The sequence below is a fragment of the Anolis sagrei genome, chromosome 1 (assembly GCF_037176765.1).
Source record: "Anolis sagrei isolate rAnoSag1 chromosome 1, rAnoSag1.mat, whole genome shotgun sequence".
In the NCBI taxonomy this organism is placed as follows: Eukaryota; Metazoa; Chordata; class Lepidosauria; order Squamata; family Dactyloidae; genus Anolis; species Anolis sagrei.
In genome coordinates this window covers 31,422,507-31,443,748 of record NC_090021.1, presented here as the reverse complement: position 1 = coordinate 31,443,748, position 21,242 = coordinate 31,422,507, and the positions used below count along the sequence as shown (strand labels likewise).

Below are 21,242 nucleotides of genomic sequence, written 5' to 3'. Positions count from 1 at the left end.
TAAAGAAATGACAAACCCCTATGAATCATACTATTCTTAATAGTGATAACAACAACAACAACAACAACAACAACAACAGTTTATTTTATCTGTTACACTGTGTTTTCATATGGTACCTATTCTAATAATTACTATATCACGGTGCCCTTTGGCAACAACCAGTTAATTTTTGGTCCACTGTCAATAGAAATGATAAAATACACTCAAACAAAAAGAAAATCAGGTTTCCAAATTCTGTTGGTGAAACAGAATCCTTTTTCTAGTATGTGAAATCAAATAATCTTCCAATAGATAAACCTTGCTGAGAAAATCATATTGTAGGTCCTAAAATTTGATTTGTTGTCTGGTAGAAGAAGATGTAGGTTATATTAAGGTCTCATTTTAAAACTCTACTGCAAATTTACTCTCCGTGTTTCTTGATAGAGAGGGAAGGAGTCAGGTATCTGCTCATGGATGTCACCAGATAGAAGCTGACTTTCTCATCGCTTTCTCTCAAGATGCTATGGAGCACCCTTGTAACTTTTTATAGTTTTATGTTTGCTTTAATGAATGCTTTATATTACATTGTTTATTTTAATGATGTTCTGAGCTGCCTTGGGTCCATATGGAGAAAGGCAGCATAGAAGTTCCCTAAATAAATAAATAAGATCAGTTCTGTAGATGTTCTCTCGACATCATATGAAAACAATGGCAAATAATAAGCACTGACTTACCTAATGAGAAACCTGTGCAGTCCTACATCAAAGCTTCTGTAAAACAAATGAAAAATAGGTTTGAATATATTAGTCTACTATATTTTTAAGAAACATGATAAAAAGAATTTCAAATTAAATGCAGAAGGAAGTTATTCTATATTTTATGATTCAAGAAAAACCCATCTTAAACAATTTTCCGAATTGTTCTCTCCACTATCATCAATAAGAGGGGCTGTATTGGAGTGTTTTTATTATTATGTTTTAGCTGTACTGTTTTAACTACTTTTATCTGTGAGCCACTTTGGAAGAATATATATATATCTCAGATCACACATCTGCATCCATATTTGGACACAGATGTTGAAGAGGAAATGGTTCAAATCAAGGAAAAGAATAACAAAGAACAGCTGGGAAAGATAATAAGAAATCTAATGTGAAGTTGTTGAAATATTGGTTCTGTTTATCTTAATAACAATGAAGGAGAGAATATATGTATGTTTCAATCCTAAAAGTGTTGTCCTAGAACATGATATACTTAGGGATGTAAATCGTGGATTATTTCATTTTTGGATGCAATAAACATATCCTTCCTCATCCCACTAATTTTACAGGCACGGATGAGGGAGAGTGTTGCACAGTTTTCACAATTTTTTCACATAGACTTTTTTGCATATATATAGAGAGAGAGGGGGGGAGGGAGGGAGAGAAACATAGAGTTAGAAGAGACCTCATGGGCCATCCAGTCCAACCCCCTGCCAAGAAGCAGGAAAATTGCATTCAAAGTATCCCCAACAAATGGTCAACCAGCCTGTGTTTAAAAGCCTCCAAAGAAGGAGCCTCTACCACACTCCAGGGCAGAGAGTTCCACTGCTGAATGGCTCTCACAGTCAGGAAGTTCTTCCTAATGTTCAGGTGGAATTGCTTTACTTGTAGTTTGAAGGCATTGTAGTGCATCCTCGTTTCCAGGCCAACAGAAAACAAGCCTGCTCCCTCCTCCCTATGACTTCTCAAGTATTTATACATGGCTATCATGTCTCCTCTCAATATTCTCTTTTACAAGATAACATGCCCAGCTCTTTAAGCCACTCCTCATGGGGCCTGTTCTCCAGACCCTTGATCATTTTAGTCACCCTCCTCTGGACACATCCCAACCTGTCAACATTTCCCTTTGACTGTGGTGTTCAGAACTGGACACAATGTGATTCCAGCAGTGGTCTGACTGAGGCAGAATAGAGGAGTAGCATGACTTCCCTGGATCTAGACACTAGACTCCTATTTATGCAGGCCAAAATCCAATTTGCTTTTTTAGCTGCTGCATAATATTGTTGGCTCATGTTTAACTTGTCCATGAGGACTCAAAGATCTTTTTCACACGTACTGCTTTCAAGCCAGGTGTCCCCCATTCTGTGTCTTTGCATTTCATTTTTTTTGTACCTAAGTAGAGTATCTTATATTATTGCACACAAAACAATGTATTTTACGTAAAGTGATTTTGTGCATTTAGTGCAAATGGGATTTTTCAGAAAAAGCTCTAAATTACAAAAATAAATCTTGCAGTAGTTGGAGAGTCTTGAGGGTCTGTGAGTATTCCTTATCTCGCTATATGAAACAGAACAACAGCTATATTTTGCCATACTTAAAACATAGTATGACTTAGAAAGAGTAAATTGAAACAATCAAGTACTCATCGGCCCATTTTTTCCTATCCTTCCATGTCATCAGGAGTAATTTAAAAACCTTCACTTGCTTAATAGATTCATTGATTCATTCAAATTGCCAAAGCCATGCTTTGTGTTAAGTATCCTATGCTTGAAACAAACCAACTTTGAGCCTCAATTTGACACTGGTGTATTTCAGACTACAATTACCATTAATCACAAGTTGTCCATCTGAATGTAACAACAAACCACAGTTAAGCAAAACCCAAAACTGAACAGAATCTTCTCCCAGTGACACATGAAAAGGGAGATGACTAAAACCCCAAGTCAAGATGTGGCCTGTTCCAGCTTGTTCACGCCATACTAAACTATACTAGTGTGAAATATAAGTGCAGGTACCAATTCACATAGCAAAACAGAACTTTAAAACCCCATTAACAGTGATGTTACTGTTGTTAGTTCTTTTCTCCAGTAATGGAATAGAAAGCAGTTAACAAAAATTAAAACTACCTAATAAAATTAAAAACATTTTGGAGGGCATATTAAAATACATAAAAAGTTAATGTTAAAGGAGTTGAACATTCCATGTAATTAAACCCCTTTAGATTCAATAAAAGACACAGAGAGAAAACTGGAATACCTCTTATTGCCAAAAGCAAATGGGGAGAATCAAATGGACATACAGATACTGTTGGACTGTAACTGCTACCACTCCTCACCATTGGTTTGTTTAGTGAGGTCTAATGGGACCTGGCATCCAATTATCTCTGGAGGGCTACACGATTACCACCTTGATCTAAAAATAAGTTGGGAGTCAAGGGAACGATGTGATAACTTCTTCTGTCCCAAGAGTGCTTCAGATTTTCCCCTGCGTTCCATAAAACGATGCAGTTTGCACTTCAAAAACTAATTCTGAATGTTCTGGGACTCCATGGAGAAGCCTTTGAAAAAATATTGGGCAAGAGTACATTGCAAAAAAAAAAGCCCTCTGTGCCTGTACAGTATTATTTCAGTGTGCACATGCTGTGATCTAACTCTTGGACATAGAAGGTAGTTTTGTCTTCTGAATTAATACCAGAAGTGACTTCTAAAATTTTTCATTTCTTCTTTGATTGCCAAAGCATTCACCTTCACAGTCACATTCAACACAGAATGATACTCAAATTTTTATATGGAGAAACATTAGGAGACACTTTGTAAGAGGCTGCAATGAGATCATCATGTAAATGAAAAAGTTATAATATTTTTCCCTTCCAAGAGAGCCATACCTGACTTGTGGCATCTGCCTTGAGATTATTTTCCAATTGTTCCATTTCATCCATCGAAACCAGTGCTTCTCAACCTAAGGGTCGGGACCCCTAGGGGGGTCATGAGGAGATGTCACAGGGGTCACCAAAGACCATCAGAAAACACAGTATTTTCTGTTGGTCATGGGGGTTCTGTGTGGCAAGTTTGGTCCAATTCTATCATTGGTGGGGTTCAGAATGCTCTTTGATTGTAGGTGAACTAAAAATCCCAGCAACTACAACTCCCAAAATCAACCCCCTCCCCCCCCCCCAGCCCCGCCAGTAATTCAAATTTGGGAGTATTGGGTATTTGTGCCAAATTTGTTCCACTGAATGAAAATACATCTTGCATATCAGAAATTTACATTATGATTCATAACAGTAGCAATATTACAGTTGTGAAGTAGCAATGGGGTCACCAAAACATGAGGAACTATATTAAGGGGTTGCGGCATTAGGAAGGTTGAGAAACACTTCTAAACATCTAAACCCTTTACCTCCATAGCTATTTTGAAAGTAGCCTTTGTGGGCATTGTTACAAATACGTCATGCAGCTTGTTAAATTAAAAAATCTATTGATTACCAAGTTGGGACTGATAAAACCAACCTTAACTTCATTCTACAAAATTACCTAGCTTCACACCAGCTGCGTTTCTGAATCAGAAGAGAAGACATGACACTTCCAAGGCTGCCTTCTGACTCCATAAAACAGAAGAGGCAGAGAGAAAAATAATCTTGGTGAACATTATATTGTGATATAGAAGTGCGGACTGAACAATCTTACATAAACAATCAACAGTGTTAAGTCAAACAAAGGCAATCTTTTGCCTTATCAGTGTTATTGGATTCTAATTGATGTCGTTTTATTAGAAAGTAAATGGATAATTGGGAACCTAGTTATTTTTTTGAGACAAATCTTCAAGTATAAATTATTGTAAAGTATTGTAAATGGCTTTGATCTGTCTCATTTTAGCCTGTTATCTTTTTACCCTTTTAAATTTGTCTTGGCGTTTACCTCATTTTAATTTTGTAAAGTTGATTTTATTGTATGATACCCTGAGATCTTTTGATAGATGGTGAGATATAAGTATTTTCCCATCAATTCCACTTTCTTTGGGGACTTAGGAAATATTCCTAGCTCTTCCCTGTAATTTAAATTAGATGGGGCAATGTATTCAAACTATAGCCACAGGAGATTCCAGCTAAACATTTGGAGGAACGTCCTATGGTATTGTTTGCAGTTATTTTATATCTGCAGCTACTTTTGCATTTTATTTATTTTAATTAGTGGAGTTTTATGATGTTATGTTGTTGTTATTGCATTTGTGTTATTGTTATGAACTTGTATTTTGTGCATTTGTACCTTTGAGTGTTTTGTGAGCTGCCCTGAGTCCCTAAGAAGATGGTGGCGGGATATCAATAAGGTATCATCATCATCATCATCATCATTATTATTTATTCTAAGAGCTATTTCATAGTGGAATATGTTGCCTTAAAGTGTGGTGAAGTCTCTTTCTTTAGATGTTTTTAAACAGAGTACAGATGGTCACTGGACAAGATTGTTTTGGTAAAATGCATAGGAGGAAACTAGACTGAATGGTCCCTTCCAATTCTGTTTCTATGTTTCTTTTCTCACAACAGAGAAAGCTGTGTATCCATTATTTATTAAACCCAAGGTTGTATACTTTCTGCCCTCCCCACATTTTTATTATGATGGTAATCCTGTGAGGTAGGTAAAGGTAAAGGTTTTCCCCTGACATTAAGTCCAGTCGTGTCTGACTCTGGGGGTTGGTGCTCATCTCCATTTCTAAGCCAAAGAGCCGGTGTTGTCCATAGACACCTCCAATGTCATGTGGCTGGCATGATTGCATGGAGCGTCGTTACCTTCCTATCTATTGATCTACTCACATTTGCATGTCTTTGAACTGCTAGGTTGGCAAGAGCTGGGGCTAACACCTGGAGCTCACTCCACTCCCCAGATTTGAACCTGCAACCTTTCTGTCAACAAGTTCAGCAGCTCAGCATCACTGGGGGCTCCAATCTTGTGAGGTAGGTGAGTCTAACTAACACAAACTAGTATTATCTGCACCTACAATACACTGACTTTGTAATAGAATGGACAATGAAAGCTTGCTTCAAACCAAGTATAAGGCAAGACATTTCGTTTAGCCAAACTCTTCCCATTCTAGTTTGTGCAAGGTTTCCATAATGTCATTTTAATAGGCAAATAATCAAGTTGTATCAGCCTGGAAGCAAAATTTTGGCACTCATAAAGTCAATGGGATTTCTGCCATTCATTTTATAGCAGCCAGAAATTTGCTTAGTGATTTGATCTGATTTGGAAGGAGGTGCAGCTTTTTCCCAAATTGCTCAACTATTGATGTAAATGAAACTCCACAGTGATTTTCTTTAATAGGTCTAACCATAATTATTGATTGCCTGCCTATTAAATGATCTCCTCATCAGACTGGTGACAAGAAATTAGATGAGATTATATTTATAAACTGCAAGCAATGCAAAGTCCAATCGTTAATGGATCCAAAGTAGGCAAACAAAAGACAAAGGACTGGGTCCAAATTTAGTCACACCTGGATCAGAGCCACTGAAATAAAGAGTTGTGAATAATAAAGGCCATTGCTTTCAGTGGGTCATACAATGACTATGTCCATATCCAACCCATAATAATTTAAGAAACTCCTGGATATATGCTGTTTATGCTTTAAAACTCACACACATTTTCTAGGCTTTGGTGATAATATGTGGACTCAAATACCAACTAGGGTTGATGGAACTGTACCTGAACACATTTGGAAGGCACCAAGATGGGAAAGGCTATTCTAATTTAAGTAAAGGTAAAGGTTTCCCCTGGACATTAAGTACAGTTGTGTCTGACTCTGGGTGGTGGTACTCATCTCCATTTCTAAGCTAAAAAGCTAGCGTCGTCCATAGACACCTCCAAGGTCATGTAGCTAGAATGACTGCATAGAGTACCGTTACCTTCCCGCAGAAGTGGGACCTATTGATCTACTCACATTCCAATGTTTTCAAACTGCTAGGTTGGCAGAAACTGGGGCTAACATCAGGAGCTCACCCCGCTCCCCATATTTGAATCACTGACCTTTCGGTCAGCAAGTTCAGCAGCTCATCAGTTTAATGTGCTGTGCCACAGGGGGCCTGTTATTTAGCAACACAAAATAACCGTATCTTCATAGGATTGGAAGTGTGCCATTTATCAGTTCTAACTCTCATTCCTCTTTTTTATTTTTTTATTTTTATTTTTGCATGAAGAACAAAAATTACATATTTTCCTGCCATGGATGGAAGAGTCTTTAATGCAATGTAGGACTTCACTGAATGGAAGGAAGGACTCAATTTTAATCTATTCCCTCTCTTCATACAGCTCCTCTCAGCCACAAAATCTCCAAACAATCCAAACTTTTTAGTATTGACTTCTTAGGGATCAGTAAGGGCAAACTTTTTAGTATTGACTTCTTAGGGATCAGTAAGGGCAAATCCAGATATACTGGATGTGCCAGTATATCTGGACCTTAGAAGTATAGCCAGATGAATTTTGACATAAAGTCAGGGAAAGGGGAGAAAACACTTTTACTATGTAGGTTAGACAAATACAGGTTTGTGAGAACTTGTTTTAAATAAAGCATACCATTTAGATTAAGGTGAGGGTTAGTTTCTTAATCATACAAACAGGGCACAGAGAGCTATGCCCTTGAAGAGCAAAAACAGACAGATGGAGAGTAGCTGTTCGATCAAAAACAAGGAGCACGGCTACAACATGTGAGAGAATCTGCCTAGTGGCAGTCGATAGATGTTTTATGTAAGGCATCCAAGATATTCATCCCATTTCCAAGGCTGGTCAAACTGTTTGTTCATTCAAATCTCCCAGGCAGGTAATGCTGCCTTTTAAGTGTGAATTTCAAATAGGAGTCACTTATTCATTGATGGACCAAGTCCCTAGAACTAGAATATTTCAGCACCACAGACAGCGCTTTCAAAGACAGGCAGGCTTGAGAAGGAAACCCTTTGCTGTACTTCAGAGATCGTCGGCTCTTTGGAGACTGGAAGAACTGTGGAATAGTTTGGTAATAGAAGTTTACAGTATGAAAATTGTCTTTCATAAACAGATCAATCCTAGTAGGGAAAAGGAGGCTGGCATGATTTAATGCCCTCAATTACTATGAAATATTTACTGCGTACAGCTGTTTGGATATACAGAGAAAGAGAGAAACCAAAAACCAGAAAACATCAAAGCAGTGCCTTCAGAAACCAATGAATGGAAAAAGAGTGTCAACTTATTCTTACCCTTTCTTTTTCTTAAATCTTGAGACACGGAATAACTCCCAAGGGGAGAAAGAATGGCTATTTGTTTAGATATCAAGGAATGAAAACACTGCAGGTGAGATGCTAGCCAGAATTAGAAGCAGAGTGAAAAAAAACCATGCCAGGTACAACAATCCTTGTGTTGCTAGAATGCTAGCAGGGTCTAGGCATTTAGGTTCCACCTTTTCAAAACTTGACTAAAAGAGGTCCAGAGCAGTGCAGCCGTGATGTTGATGCAATAAAATAATGACTCTGCTACAAACCTAGCAAAAGACACCAAGCAGACAGAAGGAAGAGGGAAGCAGTGGGCAGCAAGAAGATACAGAGAGCTCTCCTTCCTTCCTCTGCCAATCCTCAAGAGGCTAGTAAGAACTTTGGCCATCTAGTAAATTTTGTGAGCTTATTTACATGGCTGCTAGATTTCTCTTCCTTGGAAAGATTGCTCCATTGACAGAACAGCTTCTATTAGTGTAGAACTGTGGGCAGAGGTTGAGAAATGAGTTTTTGTAGATGGTGTAGAAAGCCACAGGGTGGAAGCTAAAGAAAATTCGATCACACAAACTGTACTTGTGTAAAAAATGTATTCTAAACGATGTATGCTTTTCAAATGCAATGATATATTTGTTTAGAATGCAGAGTAATCCTACTTGTTTAGATTCAGAATTAGTTCACTGGGGTTACATCTGAGTTTAAACAAGTATTGGAATGAACCTGAGGGGCTGTATCTTGGGGGAAATGGTTAAAAAACTGGCAAATCTGTGCATTTCCCTCCCTGTGTATATGTGTGTGTGTGTGTGTGTGTGTAATTTAAGGCTATATCAAAAATTTCCAAGATTGTTTCAGGATGTAAATAACCTTTTAAAAAAGAAAATGGAAGGTCTTTGGTATCCAATTTTTGTAATGGGCTATTATATCAGTTATGTCCCACAGGAATTTCTGCTTATGCTACTTGCCATTTTTCAACAAAACAACCAACAACTACAGCAAGAGGTTTGCAAAGTTTGGAATATGGGGAGGATCGTGGGCCACTTTGCCAAGATGTAAGCATTACAGTTTCCTTATAATAATAATATATAATAATAAAACTTTATTTATATACAATGTCCAAACCATGTTCAAACCATAAATTAAGAGACTTCTCCAGTAAGATGGTGAGCAAGCATGTTGAAATTTCAAACTACTCATGTAATTGGATCAACCATAGAAAGTGTGTCAATCTCCTTTGTGAATGGTGGCACCCAGAATTGGACACAGTATTCTACAGGTGAGATCTACCCAAATTTTCAGTGTATATATTTGTCTTTGCAAACCAAATTGTCAAACTGATTATCATTACATAATCATTTTTAAATGCTGACACGTGCCAGTTACCCATGTGCGCCAACTGAGAGTTTTCCAAACTTTGTGAAAGGTTGCCTTTTATGGCCTTGAAGTAGAGTGTGCAGGAAGACTTACAATGGTGACATGTACCCTGATTTAAGGTTATCAGAGAATCACCACACCTATAATCTTCTTTCTGTTCTCAATCTAAGAGATTTTTTTGTATTCAGAATATGTCTGGATTGCCAGGTTTTCAATCCCATCACCACCAATCCCCCACAAACAGGCGATGCATCCAACAAGGATGTAAATCACCTTCCAATCTGTAAGGGCTTGCAGAGCCAGAAGAGTAATATAACATTGTATTAAAAGTTAATCAAGGATTTGCAAAAACTTCAGTAATGTCACTTCTCAAAACATAACATTAAAAATTGTTGAATAATAATAGTATGCAATGTAAGCAAAGGTCCATATGTCTTTGTGGGGCAAGCTGGTGGCAGCAGAATGAGGCTCATGAGGTCAAGCTTGGTGCTCAGGCTCAAATAACAGGGATACTCTGTGATGTTACATTTGGAAAAATGAAGACAGGGAGCCAAGACAACCACAGGGTGTAGGTGACTGGGGAGAGGCCACTGGCACCCTTTCCATCTTGATAATTTTAGGTTAAGATCACCTTCCCTAACCTCCTTTTTCGCCCAAGGGAAAGATCCAGAGATCCAAATCTTTTCTGCCACAGATGAAAAAGCAGCACAAAGCACCAATTAGAGCAATTGTAACTGAGGCTGGCTGAGTGAGTTAAGATAGACAGTGGCATTCTTCCACGGACAAAGAAGAACTGCTGGAGGAAGGAAAAATTAAATCCACTGTTACATGCTTTGGTGACTATGAGCTTGTTATGACCCCTCTTCCTCCCATCTGACTTAGGAGGCTGTTTGGGCTCAAAATGCTTGGATGAGAAGTATGATACAGCTTCTCTCCCCCATAGTTCCTTCATCCTTTCACCCTATCCAGGGAGATTTTCCATTTTTTTTAAAAAGGTAATCAGAACAAAGAAGTTTATATCATAATGGAATAACAAATGTAATAACTTTTCAAACACACCATCCTTTTCTGAAGGTATCACTGAAAGAAAAAAGAATAGAGCCAAGCATTTGTAGCAGCTGTTGGAAACATTGCTTTATTTGGATTCCAACTCGCAAAACAAACAAGCAGCCAGTGGGGATTCCAAGAGGTAAGAGTGCAAGAAAGTAGCTTTTCCAAGCCCTGACTTGTAAATCCCCATTTCCATTTCTATGCTCATTCTTAGCTGAGTCATCCTTCTAGATATCCCCGAGACTAGAAGAAGCACATCAAAATCCTCCCTGCCACGGACTGGGCAACTTGAATACTCCTCATGGAGAGCTGCCCAGTCCTACAAAGAAATACTGGAGATTGTCGAGGAGATTTCCTTGGTCTTCACAGGATAACAAAAAGACACAACTGGCCTAAAGTGTCTTCTGGGAGACCCAGAGATCTCCTTCATTTGAAATATGTTGTAGTGAACTTGGAGCCTTAAAAAAAACAACAACAAGTGAAACATTTGTTTATCCTATGAATTGTAAAGTTATCTGAACTATAAAATAACCCTTTCTCCCTCTACGAACCCTCAAGGACCTTACGATCATCTGGAGAGTCCCTGCTCTTGGTTCCGCCACCATCACAGTCATGTTTGGTGGGAATGAGAGACAGGGCCTTCTCGGTGGTGGCCCCTCTGCTGTGGTATTCCCTCCATAACAAGATTAGATCTGCCCCCTCCCTCATGACCTTCCGGAAGAAGCTCAAATCCTGGCTATGGGATCAAGCATTTGCGGGATAGATGGTTTTAACGGACTATTTTTAGTGGACAGCGATAGAGTTAAGATGGTTTTAACGGACTGTTGAACTCACGGCAATGAATTGATTTGGAGGATGACATGAAATGGCAAATTGTTTTAATGTATTTATAGTTGTTTTTAATGTACGTAAAGTGTATATTATGTTGTGTATTGTTCCGCACCAAATGGTGCCTGCTGGTAGCCGTCCTGAGTCCCTCTGTGGTAGTGAGAAGGACGGGATAGAAATGCTCTTAATAAATAAATAATAAATAATTGTAGTCACTGGAGTAAGTTCCAAGTCCACCACTACCTTGTGCATAATAGCATACCCTGTATTTTGACTAGACTTGGGACAGAAATTCAAGATGTTGACTTTAGCCTGTAAAGCCCTAAACAGTTCAGGCCCAGCCTTCTTGATTGACCACATCTCCTCCTACCAGCCCCCATGAGCCCTGAGATCATCATGAGAAAGCCTTCTCTCAGTCCCACAGCCATCACAAGTACGATTGGTGGGAATGAGAGAGCTATACTGCCATGTGCCAAGCACACCTCCTCTCCCCTCCCTCCTTGGAGTCTCAGAAACAACCCTTGCCTTGGCTGAGAGGGCAGCCAATCACAACAGAGGAGGGCTTTTGGAGAGAGGAATCACCCATCTGCTTCCAAAAAGGAAGAGAAGGACAGGTGGAGAGACCTTCGGCCTTCTCTGCCAAAGGGGTTCCTAAGACCATCAGAAATATATGTTTTCTGATGGTCTGGCAACCCCTCTGGAATCTCCTCATGAACCCCCCCCCCCCCAGGGGTCCCAGCCTCCATGTTGACAAACACTGTGTTAAAATTTAGAAGTCTCTCATTCATAGGATTGCTAAAGATTGAAGCTGATTAACCCCTTCCTCTTTCACTGATTGAAGCCATTCAAGTGGTAGCAGAAACTGTGCAATATTAAATTGGCCTCCCTGCAGCTCTCTCAAATGATGAAATGGTGCACCTGTAGCATCCTGGAGTGGTGCTATATCACATCTTGTCACTATTTGAGATTGGTTTTCAGCTGAGAAAAAAATGCATTTTTGAAGGGGCAGGAGTTTCTGTAATGCTTGGAAAGAGCTCTCACAACCTCTGAGGATGCCTGCCACAGATGCAGGCAAAATATCAGGAGAGAATGCTTCTGGAACATGGCCATACAGCCTGTAAAACTTACAGCAACCCAGTGATTCCAGTCATGAAAGCCTTCAACAACACATGGTCATTTCATTTTGCAAGTGGTTTCCTTGCATGTTGGGGAGAAAAGATACCCCAAATTAATGCAAAGAGTTTTTTGTTTTGTTTTCAGGTTTTTTTTAGAGGAAGCTTTGAAAGATAGCTGGCTTTTTTGAGGGCAGTATTTTCTCCATTCCTTTTTTTAAAGGTTAGAATGCAGATTTGGACGCTTTTAGAGCATTGCTTTTATCTTTATCTTTTCCTCAAATTCAAAATTTACAGTGATATTTAAGAGAAAGTGGATAGCGCTGTTCTTTTGCGTTCTAATGCTACAGGGTGACATGCAATAATGATATTGTTACCATAATTACAGTCAAGATTTAGTACAGTGAGATGCTCCATTCTAATTTGGCAGCCCTGTGGTGTTTTCATTTGGATGTATGCATTTCAAACCCTATCAAGTAGGAAAGGCTGTACAGCATCCTTTTAAATTCTTCTCTTCGTACTCCTTTGCCAACCAGATAATTCCTATTTATGGATGCCCTAAGGCAACTCTACCATAGGGTTTGTGGTAAGATTTATGAAAAGGGGTTAGGAATAGTTTCCTCTGAGGCTAAGATGGTTTCTATGTGTGTATTACTAGGTAACACTTACCTAGGAGTAAGCTTCACTGATCACAGCAGGACTTATCCAAAATTCTTTGAATAGCCTGCTGCCCCTATGATAGCCATACCTATATTCTCAGCTGAAGATTTTGTTTCTGCTTCACACCACTGGCGGCAATACTCCTAAGAAGGCAGAAAACACATAAAATATCTCTCAACCCCTTTGGGTAGCTGTGATTCATTATTTTAACTGTAGAGGCATGAAGGAGTCATAACTCAAGGGAAACAGAGGGCAAACTCCATAGGATTTTTTTTTAAGATAATTGAAATTGACTCATAATTCACTGGTAGCCATGGGAAATTCTGCTTCCGACAAACTTTCATAACACAGTTGGTCATCAACTGATCTTTAGCACATAAATAAACACAAAAATCCCACCTGTGGAAAGATCATGGGTAATTATTTCTTGACAGGCATTGTTTGCCATAACGCAAACAAGTAAAGAAAAAATAAAAATCACTGGGGTTTTTTCGCTCTCCAAAAATAAAAAATAAGGAATTGCAAGTAGCAAAATCTGAAGTGGGCTATGTTCTACATGATTTGACATTGTATTCCTGAGGTAGCAAATTTTCCTAACATGTGGAAAATTGTTTCCAAAAATTAGAACAGAGTCAAATTATTTTGCACTGATTGTTTTCCTCCCACCCATAGAGAACTATAAGCAGTTTGGGCAAAATAGAAGGGCTTGTGATTAAAGCCAAAAATGAAAAGAAAAAGGTAGGAAATTCTTCTGGAGCATGGCCATACAGCCAACACAGCCATAAAGATGTTTCTGTTCTTTCTCTCTAGAGATCCTCCAACTGTGAATGTTTAGGGCTGCCACTCCCATTTAGCACCACAACTGCGACTGATGGTTGTAGTCCTAAATAGCCCAGAAAACTCACAACAACCCAGTGATTCTTGCTATGAATGCCTTTGACTACACAAAGGGTAAGAATTTTTGCCTATTTCTCTCTTGCATACAGAGGGAAAACATTTCAAACATTTCCCCCTTGCTGAAGAAGAGGTCTTAGGGTGGCAAAAAATAAATAAATCTTGCAGTAGTTGACATTTTTAATCGTTTTCTTTAAGAGAGGAAGACATTATTTTTTATTGAAGGTTAAAAAGTTCATGAATGTTCTTACAGCTCTATAGAGCAGGCTCATGTAACCAGTGAAGTAGGGGAGGTTCCAGTCAGAAAATGGGGTGTGGGGCCAAAAAAGAAAGGAATTGCCAAAATAATACTCCCCAAAAATGTTGGATTTCTCTTTATACACATCAGCTGGTGCTTTTAGTCTCCTTCAGGGAAGAAGAAGAAGAAGAAGAAGAAGAAGAAGAAGAAGAAGAAGAAGAAGAAGAAGAAGAAGAAGAAGAAGAAGAAGAAGAAGAAGAAGAAGAATATATACTTATATATACTCAAGTATAAGCCTAGTTTTTCAGCACATTTTTTATGCTGAAAAAGGCTCCCTCAGCTTATACACGAGTAAGGTTCCTGGCAGGAAGGCATAGGGCTTCTACCAGCTGCGTGCCTCCTCCCCTTTCAGCACAGCAACCCAGGTGGATCACTTTGACAAGAGAGGAGGAGAGGAAGGTGTGCAGCCTCTCCTCTTGGCACAGCAACCCAGATATTCCATCTCTTCTATAATTCATAGCTTCTTTCTTTCTTTGAAACCACAGATAGCAAAAATAAAGGCATTTTGGTAAACATTTTTGTCTTTTATGACTCTTTCCTGAAATGTCTCATAAAAAACAAAGGAGGCAAAAACACGCTGTGTAAACCTGTTACTACTTAATGGTATGAATCATATCACAGTGGAATGTGTTCCTTTCTTATAAGAACATAAGATTACTCCAAGTCTCACTATAGGCTATTGCAGAAAATCCAATCCCAGACCCTGTAGCTATAATTTTATCTATACGCATTTTATCTAGGTAGCTGTGGTCTCCAAAATGTACTTCTCTACATATTCCAGGTAAATGTTTTTAATTGTTGTTTTATTGTTTTATCCCACTCCCACCCTCCCCTCCTTGTACATGCAATTTATACAGCAGACTACAGAAGTTACATTTGAAATCTCAATCTCAATCTTCGTTTTTCCACTCCACATCTTAGCACAGTCTCTAAATAATTTCTAACTGGTTCCCACATCCACTTAATTATTGTAACCTTATCTATACTGTTCAATTTATAATTTGTGATTTCCACATTTAACATATTAACTGGATACTTACTGTATACCAATTTGTCAGAGTCCATTTTGTTTTATCTTTCCAATCCTCATTAAAACAATTTATGCACACGCTATTAATTTGTCAACCATTTTTTCTTTTTGTGTATTCTTCACTCCTGTTATCCTTGCATGTAGTCCATTTCTATTAACTATTACTATTTCTAAATTTGGCATTCTATTGATTTCTCCTTCAATCATTCTCCAGTATTCTTGCACTCCATTCCCATATCATGTCATTAAGCACCCATCTTCACAACCATGGCAACACCTGTCCTTTATCCCTCGTAAAAAAAAAAATGTGAAAGTGGTGCAGGAGTTTCATACCATTTTTGTAACATTTTCCTTCTTGCTTCCCTTAATACATTGTACTTTTCTTTTGCTATATCACTTATTTCCCTTTGGATGTTTTCTCTCTCAATGTCCATGTTCATTCTCCATGTTTGGAAAATTTCATCTATTATTTCTTCTTTTACGGTTATGATTTGAACTCTGAATGGCGTGTTTTTAACTTTGAATGTATTTTAATCACTGTGTATGTGCCATTGTAAGCCACCTTAAGTCCCCCTGCTGGGGTAGAGAAAGGCAGAATATAAATATGTCAAATAAATAAATAAATACATAAAATTTGATCATACAGATCTCCTGCCACCTTCTTTTCTTATCTCAAACATTTCCTAATCACCTTTTCAAATGGACTATCCTATTCCCTAATTTTTCCCTCCATCTAAAATTTTTTTGTTTTATATTGAAGGTAAATAAATCCTCTTCATCTCTTTCAAAAACAAAAACTGGCAAATCCAAGTGCCATCATACCTAAGGCACACCGTTTTTGAAGCCACTTAAGTGGGAGAGAGTGCAATTTAGATTTGATGAAATATAGCAGTGTCATGGAGTCCCCGGTGACACACTGGGTGAAACCGCTGAGTTGCTAAACTTGTTGACTGAAAGGTCACAGATTTAAATCTGGGGAGCTGTGTGAGCTTCCGCTGTCAGCCTCAGCTTCTGCCAACCTAGCAGTTCGAAAACATGCAAATGTGAGTAGATCAATAGGTACCACTCCAGCGGTAACAGCATTCCATGCAGTCATGCTGGCCACATGACCTTGGAGTTGTCTACAGACAATGCCAGAGATGAGCACCAACCCCAGAGTCAGACACTACTGGACTTAACATCAGGGGAAAACCTTTACCTTTACTTTACTTAGCAGTGTCATGACTTATTTTGTATTTCGATGTATTTTAATAATATGCTTTGTGGAGTTAGTATCTTGGAAAGAAGGTTAGATATCTATTAAATAAAACTGTGACTTTTCACCTTCACCCATAAGAGTAACCCAAGTTGGGCTGTCTTGTCCGAGGGTCAACTGACACATTACTCTCAAGCATGCTGGCCCATGCTGCTATTCAAGGAGGCAAAGGAGGAGAAAGCCCTATGCCAGATATTCTCGGTCACTTTGAAAAGGCTTTTTTCTTAAACAGATCTTCATTACCATTTATCTTGAAAATGTACTTTGAGAAAAGACCCTTTTCAAGTCTTTAATATTTTTTCAAGCCAGTTCCTTCACATATGTGTCCATTAGCTTCTAGATTTATGTCATTTTAAAATGCTTCATTTGCAAGTCCTGAAAGAACTGCAAGTCTCTGGCGGTACTTTTTAATGACTAGTTCATCAAACAGAATAACTGATGTTCTCAATTGTGGCTGTGGTCCAGAAATCCTCATAGGCAACAAAAAGCTCCAGGTTTAATACTGGATAAAAAGATCCCCATAGATCTGAAACACCAAAAATTTGGTAAGGGAAGAAAAAGAACTCCCCTGGTAGTGCTAAAACTCATACCCAGTGCGACATAAGGACTTTCAGACAGTAGGGACCCAAGGCATATAGGGCTTTCTGTGTCATATTGTGTCCAGAAATAAACAATAGCCAGTAAAGCTGTCTCAACAGGGGAGTTATATGCCAGAAGTTAGCAATCTGGTCACAATATTGTGGGCCAACAGTAGTTTTTGAACAGTTTCTAAGAGTAGTCCCATATTGCATGTATTATTGTCATCCGAACGAGATGTGGAAATGTGGCCAGATTTGACTTTGCAAAAAAAATATATAGCTGGTCTTTTACTGTACAAATACACTCCAGAACATTGCCAATTCTTCATTTTCCAGGCTAAGATCTAAAGCACTCAAGTGCCTTTGTTTCTTATGTTCATGGAAAGATTTATCATGTCATGGATACCATGGATGAGGTTTGCTGAGTGAGGACTTTGCTGTTGAACCAGAGCAGTGGTTCTCAACCTGTGGGTCCCCAGGTGTTTTGGCTTGCAATTTCAAGAAATCCCAGCCAGTTTACCAGCTGTTAGGATTTCTGGGAGTTGAAGGCCAAAACGTCTGGGGACCCACAGGTTGAGAACCACTGAACTAGAGCAACTCCTTCAACCACAGCCAGAAGTAACAACTGCTCAGCCTGCTGGTCAAATACATGAGGCTTCTGTTGAGCAGGCCGAGGAAGAGTTAACTATGCCTTCCTTTGTGGAAAGAAAGGGTTCAGCTGGGAAGATCAACAAGGCTTGCTGAGAAGGTCAGCAATTGGGATCAGCTATGAAAGCAGCATTTATGGGTTTGCAGCATGTTACTTGATTGCAACTTCTGCATCTATGCATGGTAGACCTTGCAACCTTGTCTCTCATGCACGTTATGGAATTTGGACTGCCCCTGGATTTTGACTCTTCACTTGTAGACACAACTTAATTGCTTGGAACTCTAGTGTTTGGTTTTCCCTTCCATTTGTCTCCTTGGGTTTTGTTTCTACCTTCAATTAATTGACTTGGCCTTGGACTGTTGTTCCGTCCTTGTCAGTGTTTCAAGGGTAAGGCTCATGGCATATTGTAACTTAGAAAACTTACTTTTGGACTAAAACCTCATGGCAGCTGGGGAATTCTGTAACCTAAAAGTAACTCCCCAAGATCTGGGTATTATAAGGTACCTTACAAACACTGTGAAAAGAGCATTTTGTGCTTCCATTAAGGAACAATTTCACACCAATCCCATGTAAATCATATTATAAGGGTTTGCATATCATTTATAAGATAAATATTTATTTATGACTTCCTCTCACATATTTATACATAGCTACCATGTCTCCTCTCAGCCTTCTCTTCTTCAGGCTAAACATGCCCAGCTCTTTAAGCTGCTCATCATAGGGCTTGTTCTCCAGACCCTTGATCATTTTAGTCGCCCTCCTCTGGACACATTTCAGCTTGTCAATATCGCTCTTCAATTGTGGTGCCCAGAATTGGTCACAATATTCCAGGTGTGGTCTGACCAAGGCAGAATAGAGGGGTAGCATGATTTCCCTAGATCTAGACACTATACTCCTATTGATGCAGGCCAAAACCCCATTGGCTTTTTTTGCCGCCACATCACGTTGTTGGCTCATGTAATAATCTTTAATAATAATAATAATAATAATAATAATAATAATAATAATAATAATCTTGAAGACCATTATCATTCTACACATAGGTAAACCAACTTTCCCTTGACAGCAAAGTCTGCCAACCATCATTATGTCCTGTACACAACAGCAGAAAAGTACAAATCCAGACAAAGATTCAGTAAAATTAATAGACATTTGAGAGCGCTTTGAAGTTACTTTTTTCCTGAATGGAGCCCCCCTTACCATTTCTTTGGCACTGTGATGATCATTTCTCAGTACCTTCCCTGTAAGGTTACCAAATCAAATATTACTTTCCACACAAAAGTGTCTTTCTCAAGGAGACAATAATAAGAAAAGACTCATATTTCATAAAGTTGTGGAGAGAAAATAATTATCAGATCAGTGGAGCTAAACGGTTTGGATCCCATTCTGATCATTAAGATGATGAACATCCCCAAGGCAGACATCTCTTCACCTCTGTGACAGGAGAAAGTAATTATCAAATGGAAGGGTGTTTTTTTAAAAAAAAACTACAAAGAGCAGCAGTGAGAAATGATAACTCCATATAACCTTTTATCAATTTGCAAATGTTTTTCTAGGTGGCAAGGTGACGCAAAACACCCAAGCTGAATGCAACACAAAGTCTACTATTAGAAGATTAAAAAAGAAATGCATGGTCAATATCAGCAATAGAAATTAAGCTCACCTCCACATCCCACAAAAACTGTACATGGTGCTCACACAGCGAGGTAAAGCAGGAGGCGTGAGTCCATCCATTTGAATGATAAGTGCAGGGACACCAAAAAGAACAAGATACTTCACGTAAAAAAACAGGACTTGTGCCAAGGCAAGGCCACCTGGAAAATAACAGAAGATGGAAAGCTTTATTACAATATATGTTTTAATATTTATTTGTGTTTCTCCCAAATAACAGCACTATCCTTCTCTTCATTTATACCCTGCCCTTCTCACAAAACTGGGATCAAAGTCATCTTCTAGGTCACAAAAAATACAATAAACATTAAAATAGAAACAAACTACAATGAGCCCTCTACATTTATGGGTTTTTCTTTGTGGTTTTTGTTTGTGAATTTGAATAATAATATTTTGAATAGTATTTTCTATCTAGGAATCTCTAGGTTCTGCAATGTGATTCTATGGTCAGCTGCCAGCAGAAGATGACTACAGAGTTTCACTAAAGGACATAAAGTTTCCCAGAGAGATGTTATTTTGGGGGGAGGGAGATACGGGTTTTTGTGTGTGTGGTTTTTCCTCTTTTACTGGGGTCATGTACCCTTAAATCCAGTGAATAATCATAACACTCTATTTATATTCCGCCCTATCTCTTCAAGGTGACTCAGGGCGGATCACGGTACACATATACGGCAAATGTTCATTGCCATTTTGGATCGACAATACAGAGACAGACAGAAAAGAAAGGAGGTATGTTGTGTTAACGTCCAGGTTTTTCGAGCTTTGGAAGGTTGTGCTCGAATCCAGTCATTGGGGGGGGGGGGGGGGGCTGTCGCTCCAACTTCTATGGCGAAGAGTCATCAAGACTTCCTCCTTCCTTTTGGCATTTTCTGATCTTTTTTCTTAAAATACCCCCTTTGCTTGTTTTAGCGGTACCTAATTTCTCTAATTACAGTTCAAGCTGTTTTCTAACTGCTTAGGTCCACAGTAAGCTGGGCTGACAGTCGGCAGCTCACGCCAACCCGGGGCTTCGAACTGGCAACCTTTCGGTTAGTAGATCTTATCATTGCTGATGATTTAACAGCTGTAGTAAAGCCCAGCCCCTTATCCAAGTGTACTCGCAATCTTAGAACAATTTAAAATATGTAATTGAAAAGGAGAAAGGGAGCAGAAACCCCACTAGACAGAATAATTAAAAAGAAAGTAGAAAAAGACAAAGGAATTATCGAGTTAATGTAAAAGGAATTAATCACCTTATCTTACAAAAACCATCCTTATAGAGAATTGGAAACAAGAAAAAAAAACGTTAGTGAGAAATTAATCAGGTCTTGGATTGACAACATTCAGAAAATTAAACATATGAGGATCAAAGAAACCCAAAGGAATATGATCTCTAAATGTTATAGAACCCCCTTTCAATTAGCTCATATAATGGGAAATATTTCCAACAAATGTTGGCATAATTGTGGGGGAATAGGTTCATTCTCCCACATGTGGTAGAACAATTCAGAACTATTACAGTAAAATAAGAAGTGTAATAGAAGAAATAATAGGGGGGAAATTCAAGTGGGATAAAGCCAGATTCATGTATCTCACTTTAGAGGCAAAGGAAGATAACAATAATTGGACAGAAATCCTAAAATATATACAGGCTACGATACAGGCTACGATAGCCCAAGGATGGAGAGACAATACAACTTGGTAGTCTTATATCTTGGAATATATAATCAATGATTTCATTAATCAAAGGAAAAACAAGTATCTGTATAGACATACAAAACAAGACTGGTACAGGAAATGGTCTATTATAAAATAGATTAAATAATAAAATAGAGTTGAAAAATATAGCACCTTGAGTCATGCTTTCCACGTTACAGTGATGCAATGACATCATTTGGA

At 38.6% G+C, this 21,242-nt stretch overlaps 1 protein-coding gene across 1 annotated transcript in view; it reads right to left on the bottom strand.

Annotated features, from left to right (window-relative positions):
• HHAT (hedgehog acyltransferase) overlaps positions 1 to 21,242 on the bottom strand; it is a 230,799-nt gene that overhangs the window by 139,887 nt on the left and 69,670 nt on the right. Inside the window, exons 8-9 of the mRNA XM_060754333.2 lie at positions 19,357 to 19,507; positions 714 to 749 (exon numbers count right to left, since the gene is read on the bottom strand). Coding sequence (XP_060610316.2) covers positions 714 to 749; positions 19,357 to 19,507 — 187 coding nt within the window. The remainder of the gene's footprint in view (positions 1 to 713; positions 750 to 19,356; positions 19,508 to 21,242) is intronic.